The 8129-nt window shown below is 40.9% G+C and overlaps 1 protein-coding gene across 2 annotated transcripts in view; it reads right to left on the bottom strand.

Annotated features, from left to right (window-relative positions):
- dennd1b (DENN/MADD domain containing 1B) overlaps positions 1-8129 on the bottom strand; it is a 105464-nt gene that overhangs the window by 35472 nt on the left and 61863 nt on the right. For both annotated transcript variants that reach the window (XM_016500695.1, XM_016500696.1), the window contains 3 exons: positions 7514-7624; positions 2184-2284; positions 426-471 (listed from right to left, as the gene is read on the bottom strand). In XM_016500695.1, the coding sequence (XP_016356181.1) occupies positions 426-471; positions 2184-2284; positions 7514-7624 (258 nt within the window). The remainder of the gene's footprint in view (positions 1-425; positions 472-2183; positions 2285-7513; positions 7625-8129) is intronic.

Here is an 8129-nt window from a genome sequence, read left to right as displayed (position 1 = left end):
CACCGCCGCGACCGTCAGCGCTATCAGATCTGCGCGTGAAGCTATAGGTCTACCTCCAACCAACATGCCATTTCTCAATAACCACGCACCATCTCTTTGTTTCTCCGCCGTTTCACCGGCTCTTTCATTTCTCATGGGCACCCGGGAGATGAAAAGCAAAAAAAACAATGTGTCAATTTTTGTAGGTTTCCCCGTGCTCGGCGATGATGCATCAAAGTAGATGGCCGTTATTAGCATCTCAGATGGTTTGAATCCAGAGGGACAGCTGGTTTTAAGTGACCCGGAGTGAAAAAAGTAAATAAATAATGATGGTTTATGTAATATCAGAAAGCTGCGACTGGTAGCAGTAGTGCTTCTGATCAAACGTCTCATAAAACACTTTAAGGATGATGAACGGCTGCTGACAGAAGATTTATGTGACGTACCTCTAAAAGGCTGAGATGAACTCCGACCAGATATGGCATGGGCGCACTGGAAACAGAGACAAACCACAGTAATTAGCAAATGCTTTATTGCATTTTAAAAATACTAATAATTCAAAAAATGCGTTGTTTTCTTTACAAACAAAACATATTCATAACACAGAACAAATATAACACCAGACAAAGCAAAAATAATAATAAACGAGGATCACCGTGAATTGACATATCTTTGACGCAGCATGCATCACAAGCTAAACTTCAATAGAGTTCTCGGCATTTCCCGGAACGAGCGCTGAAGGTGATTAGTGTAATTGGTGAGTGTCACTTTTGAGTCTCGGTGCAGAGCGGGGCGAGGCAGGGCCGTGTAATTAGATAGGTTTGGGTAGCCGCTACTGTGCGCGCTCAATCAGGTTATGTGGCTAATAAGCTGCAGTCTCCCTCGCTGCATCTGTTAAGGCCACGGATTTAACTGACATGCAGGCACGCTGACATGCACGCACATGCACGGGGTGAGCCCCGTCACGTCATTGTTGTCCGTGAGTGTAACTTTGTTATGACAGCCTAATTCCCATCATTTCTAATAGCGTTCATTATGATCGATGCACAGCCTTATAATATGATAATGCTTTTTTGATATAATTAGATAGCTAAAATATGATAAATCATCTCGGATGTCTGCTGGACTGGAAAACGGTGCTACTCTTAAAGCTGTATTTATATCAGCGTTGTATTATTCGACCACAAATATTTTCTTAGGAGCTCTGGTGTCAGGCATGGCAGCACAAGTCCATCAATTTAAGGGTATAGGGTGTTCTGGTAGCTATAGAGCAGGGCTGTAAGTTAAGAGTGCGGTCACGGTTTTAGCCCACAGTCGGCATACGGAAATCAGTCTGCCTCTCAAGCCGTATATGCTCCTGATGGGTTAAAAAGAAAAAAGAAAAAAGCAAAGGAGATTGCATGCTGGACTTGGTGTGGTGGCATCAGTGCTAATAAATCATGTCCTTCATAAACCCTTTGAGATCTCAGACATGGTGAAAGATATTCATTAGGATGAGGGGTATTTCAGAAAGTAGTACTGCATGTTCAGAAGCTCCATGTTACCGATGGACCGATATATCGGCCAGGCCAATTAATGGCCTAAAGTTTGGCCGAATTTTGAGAATGTACCTGCTTGGCCGATTAAAAGAAGTCTGACCTACACATACACATACATACACACACACAATACACACACACACTTAAGAAAGATTTGTATATATTATCATAAATTATTTATACAAATTTTAAAAAATAATTTTGTGATAGATATGACATTTATTTAAAACATTTAATCAAAAAAAAAAAAAAAGTAAATACATTGACAAATAAATTAATTAGACAGACTTATCTATGTTTTATGATATTAAATATATATCAGCTTTATCAGTCATTAAGCAGAAAGCAGCAGATTTCCATGAAACTGACTGCTCAAAGTTCCTGCTGCCCAGTGTGTGCTCATTATTACATTTTGGCTTAAGATGACGATGGTTTCGACATAGAATGTAGTACTATCAGCTCCTAATCCACAGTTATTTAGTCAGAGTTGCTTTTGACATACAAAGCAAACATCAATGTAAAAGCTTGATAAATTAACTCGAAATGCCTAAAGCACACAAATCATACAGCTCTAAAGCTCAGAAATCAGCACAGCCCAAGCTTGAGTGAGATATAAATGAAACATTTGTGTAAGTGTGTGCATGCGCAGATGAGCGCTGCTCTTACCAGCAGTAATCCAGCAGGTGAGAAGGAAGTACAGGGATGAAGATGTGCTGCCAGTGCATAGGGTAGAGCATGGCAGTGGACCCATGCACGCATGCAGTTAACTACGACAAGAAAAAAAACAGACATGTGAACTCCTTCATATGCCATCGTTTAATGCTTTATATGCTGAAGGGGACTGCGTTTATTGCAGGTCAGGAGAGCAGGCAGCATTAGACAGTTACTCTTTTTATCATAACATCACAAGCCGATTAAACGTGCGCTTTTGTTTTTCGCTTTCCTGATGTTAACTGCGCAGGTTCAAGCCCAAAATCAGGGCATCAATCAAGGGCCTAAAATTACACCAAAGCACAAGGTGTCGAATGTGTAGCGGCTCCAGAGCCGATACAAAATTAATGTTGCTTTATTACTGTTATACACACACACAGTAAATAATCAGACTCTACAAGAAGCGAACACTTAATTACAACGCTTGTGTTGATGTTTAATGAGTGAACACCCAAGTGACCCCTCACCACACCCTGATTCCTAGAGGTTGTAACGACCTGTGTGGCACACGCTGGCTCTTCCTCATCTTCCAGATTAAAATAACATGATTAAATATGGAAAAAGAACAGAGGTCTGAAGGCTCCTCTGGGACTTCATTAGGGCAAATTGCCAAAGAATGAAACATGAGTTAGCCAAGAGAGACTGTGAGCTATTGGAATACCTTGGGGAGTAGGGGCTGGAAGAGGGGTCTTGACAATTGGAGCTTCCAGTAATGTGTGAACCATGGCTCGGAAGTATCAAGAGACCCCCCTGCTCACTGACACACACACTATCACAATTGGCCACTGAAACCAACCAAGCTTGGCCGTGGCACAAGAGTTAGCTTCAAAGAGATCAGTTTTAATCCGGAATCACTTCTGTGTACGTCCGTGATGTGTAAGGCTGGTTGAGTGGTGGTGTTGTTGTGTTCGTTGAGTTCTGTGAAATTGTGGTCGAACGCAACCACTCTGGATAAGACATGACCTATCGAGTCAAGAAATAGCGCAGCTTTAATTAACAGTAATTTAGTGCCGTGCTTTATAACATATGCAAATTTGTTGTGCCGTTCTCTGAAAAGAAAGAAAAAGCTTTAGTTGTGACAGATCTAATTTCATCCGGGCAATTTAGAAGAAAGAAATGAATATTTATGGCATTTCTCACCAACTGAAGTTTGGTTGATATCAAAGCTTTGAGACCCATTCTGTTCGAGATCCCTTTTTCTCAAGGTCCAATAAATGAATCATGCTGAGAGGTCATCGCACTGCAAAGAAACACTTTTCTTTGATTGTGCGAACAGACTGCCGTCTAGTTTCTTAAAGGGGAACCTTTCTGTACCATGTAGAGATGGGTAAAAAAGCCTAATGGCGCATTCCAATTAATTCAACAATGTCCACAGACAAGCCCAATTGGCTTGATTTATTCTTGACTTGAAAGTAAAACCGTGCCATCTTCTTTCAAAGATGAGGGCACGAAAAGGAGGTGGCGAAACCTAGATAAACATTAAGAGGTGGAATTCAAAAACAAATTAACTCTTGATATTTTTCCCGCACAAGATGTTTTGCTCACAACCGAGGGATTCATCACAGCGCACACAATCCTGCAAGAAAATCAGTCATGACCCCCTTTCTGTGACAATTAAAGAGAAAGTTCAGAATAACTGTATCACTGCCATTGAATCTCCAGTTGTACCCACAATACACTGTTGGAGTGCTGCTCCTAATAAAATATTTGGCAATGTTATGAATAATTAATGAAGAAATGCCAAATGAAAAGAAAGCCAAATGGCCACAAAAGGCAAGGTATGCTTGATATTCCTTTGAATGAAGAAGTCATCTGCAAGAACAAATGCTGGATTACGGTTTGTTTGGATGCTAGGCTGGATCCTGCTGAGACCTGTGAGCTACTGCTGCCGTTAGCGGTAATGAGTGTGCTGGGGATGTGTTAAATGGGGGTCTTCTCTATTATACAAAGTGATCCATCTTTGGAAATAAAATAGACCCAAAAAAACAATAATGCCATTCTAAAGAATTTCAAAGAACACTTGAAACAGTCCTTTCATGAAAAGAGGTTTTTACATGAAAACCAACAAATGCAATGTCAGTTCTACAATCGTTTCATTAAAGCATATATTTGTTCAAGGATAAATATCTCTAAAAAAAATATGCCTAAATGAAACTACATTATCATATGCAAATTACTAGTAATAGACTAGTTCCAAACTCCATTGTATATCGGACCAATATTGGACCGTAGTCAGAGAGTTCCAGACTCTACCTTCAATTTTTGTTTTCAATCACTAAGTCAATTTTGAGTAAATTTTGTTTTAAAAAAATCAATATATGCATATTTTAACATATTGCACATCTGCTCTAGATATCGGCATTGATCTTTGGAAAACCAGTATCGGTTGAGTACCACAAATTACAGGGGAGAAACTGGTAGTACTTTATTTTACAGTCCTGTTCTACATGTGCATACGATGTACTTGTTATAGTAATTACAATAACTAGGTACTAACCCTGAACCTACCCCTAAACCTAACCCTAACCCATGTAGTAACATTATATTACCCAGTACGTTCTTAGGTAAGTACACTGTAAGTACATATAAGTGTACATACTGTAAAATAAAGTGCAACCAAAACAAAAAATAAATACATAAATAAATAAAAATACCATAACATTTTCTTTAAGGACACAAAAATCCTGACACTCAAGGCTGAGCTGATTTGTTTAAAAAATTCATTAAATTCCTGTTTATTAAAAAATGACAAGGCAAAAGTTAAAAGACTCTAACAAGACCAGCAACACAATTCTTTTACTGCTAAGCAGCAAGCTAGAAGCCCTGATAGAAACAGACCTGCACATTTCTCTTGAGAGGAAAGGAAATAGAAGGATCTTGCCGTCTTGGTTCAGCGAACTTGGGATTTGTCCAATCAGGTGACAGTCACAGAACTCTCACTTCACAATCAAACTACATTCACACTCATCTCTAGGAGTACATTTGTACCATTTTGCCTTGCTGAGATATATTCCACAGATGAAGTATAAAGATATGCTTTGTAACACCTTTCCAGTGAACCCTGTCTATGTAAACAAGTTGACGAACATATTCCCTACATCTAGGGAGAAGCTGGGGTTCAAAAATATCCAAGGCAACTTCTCCAAGAATAGACAAAGACCAAAAAAAAGTCCCGTTCTTTGATAAGCACAACAAAGCTCACAGTGGAATCTGTGATTGGGGCAGACTGGAGACTAGAGGTGTGATTCCCCCTGACAAGGGTGACAGCGCCGCAGTCTGTGCTGACTCCTGCTACCTGCGAGACTTCTCTCCCCTGGCCCTCTTTTTGTTTCCCAATTACCAAGCCTCGCTCTCCCCTCCTGTTGACAAACGCACGGCTCTGAGCGGGGTGCCGACACAGGTGTATTGCTAACAAAGAGGTGGCATTAAAAAAAGAAAAGGTAGAGGAAGGGCGCCAAACACCACTAATCCACCTCCCACTGCAACACGATACCACAAAGAAGAGAACAGGAAGTGCCGGAGGAAGATAAAATGTCTATTAAAGGTGTGGTAGGAGAGATGCTTGAAGAAGGAAAGAAAATAAGATGGCATTGCTGAGTAGAGCATTAAAAAAGGGGAGTGTAAAGCCAAAAGGAACCACAGTGGCTAGCACCACAGGCCAAGACGGGATTGGGTCTTGTTAGCATACCACTGACAGCATGATGAGAAGGAGGCTGTCAAGACTCGGGGCCGGCCGAGGGGGTCCCGCAGATGAAACGCGCCAGGGCCTCCCAGTTGACTAGTTAGAGGGATCCTGATGCAGCACAATTATACTGGCATATGACAAGACTGCATGGGCGGCTGCCTCCCAGAGCCTGCGACATGGTTTTAAAACAGTGTTACTCCTTACCTCTGGTCTCAAAACAGCAATAAGTCAACTGATGCACTGTTGTTAGATCATGATTTATTCTTTTGCTTTCCAATACAGGCAAGTGTGCAGCCATGTTCTGCTAGACTGACACAGCAGGTTCACTAGGGGCCTGAACACTCAGGGTCCGCTGGCAGCATGCATAATGCATTCACTCTCTTCCTCTTTCTTTCCCTTTCTTTATCCCGTTGGCTTGCTGAAGAAACGGTAGCGGTAGGCTGACCACACCGTGGCCACTGTCATATGCCCCCTCTGAACAATTCAGGAAATTGGCCATATGTCTACACTTGCGTCTACGATTTAAATTTTTTTTTTTTTTGCAAAATTGATCATATGTGTCTTCCTATAGTTGCTTGCAACTCCCAAGGCTCTTGAGAAGACAACGGATGGTTTTGGGATTTGAGATTATGAAAGTCTTCGCTGAGGTGGAACCTTAATATCCATCTTCTTCGTAGTAAATCTTTTGGCATATTAGTTTCAGAAACTCAAGGTCGCTCATGCTCCCATCTTGCAAAACAGTAAATCAAGCTATGGGAGAGTAAAAAAAAACAGTTTACCCAAGAGACTAATGATTTGCACATTCTAACCCCTCGTGTCAGTGAGCACACAGAATGAAGGCGGCAGCCCGGAGGAGTGAAATACTCCACGGATAGGGTCATTCCGACAGCCTCCTCCGGAGCCAGAGGGTACGAGGGGAGCCCCTTAGTTCCGGCACTGTCTGCGAGCACACTGCAGATGCTCTGGGGGGAATCGGAGAGAGATAGGGAGCGAATGACATCACCCGCTGCTGCTACACCAACTGTCGTGAAAGTTTGGACCAACGTCCGCCCCCGTGTGATAAGCACCCACTCCCTTTTTCAGGCAAGAAGAGCCAGACAGAAAATATGTGGAAGAGTCAGGGATCCAATAAGTGATCATTTAAAGCTAACAGACTTAAGCCCACTGAAAGAGCCAAATCAGTGTACAGTATTTTTTGAGATGTTTTAGATTATTGTATCAATATTTTCTTTCTTACTGTTCAATTAATGAGAAGCAGGTCATCTAAATAACTTATTATAATGTGCATCATATCATGAGGTAGTTGGCAATACGTAGCCCTAGAGAGCAGGAAGAATAAGACCTACATAATAATGTCTATGATTCTGCATTTTCCACTGGTGTGAAAAGTTTCAAGTCTTGGGAGCAAAAAATAAACAAGTCCATCACATATCATGTTAATTAGAAAAATTAAAAACACATTTATTTACATACAAAAATAGTTCCGATGGTTCCCAAAAGACCAAATTTAAATGTATTGTATAAAAACAATGTATATGAATATTTTTAAGTAACAGGAAAGCTGTCTGATGTGTAAATGAGAATGACAGCAGAAACTCACAGTGCTAAGCTTGCTCGAGGTAATGATGATGCGTCGCTCATGCAGCATGCTGGCGTAGAGGTGCAACATGTTGTTCACATCCACTGCGACAAAGTACTCAGTTAAATTTCTCTAGAAGGAAGAAAAATATGGTTGATTTAGAGCAATTAAAGGGATACTCCACCCCAAAATTAAAATTTTGTCATTAATCACTTACCCCCATGTCGTTTCAAACCCCTAAAAGATTTGTTCGTCTTCGGTACACAATTTAAGATATTTTGGATGAAAACCGGGAGGCTTGTAACTGTCCCATTGACTGCCAAGTAAATAACACTGTCAAGGTCCAGAAAAGTATGAAAGACATCGTCAGAATAGTCCATCTGCCATCAGTGGTTCAACTGTAACGTTATGAAGCGACGAGAATACTTTTTGTATGCGAAGAGTATTTCTTTCATACTTTTCTGGACCTTGACAGTGCAATTTACTTGGCAGTCAATGGGACAGTTACAAGCCTCCCGGTTTTCATCCAAAATATCTTAAATTGTGTTCCGAAGACGAACGAAGTTTTTACAGGTTTGGAACGACATGGGGGTAAGTGATTAATGACAAAATTTTCATTTTGGGGTGGAGTAACCCT

This window comes from Sinocyclocheilus anshuiensis, unplaced genomic scaffold (assembly GCF_001515605.1).
Source record: "Sinocyclocheilus anshuiensis isolate Anshui unplaced genomic scaffold, SAMN03320099.WGS_v1.1 scaffold766, whole genome shotgun sequence".
Lineage (NCBI taxonomy): Eukaryota > Metazoa > Chordata > Actinopteri > Cypriniformes > Cyprinidae > Sinocyclocheilus > Sinocyclocheilus anshuiensis.
Note: the sequence above shows the minus strand (reverse complement) of the source record. Positions and strands in the feature narration are given on the sequence as shown.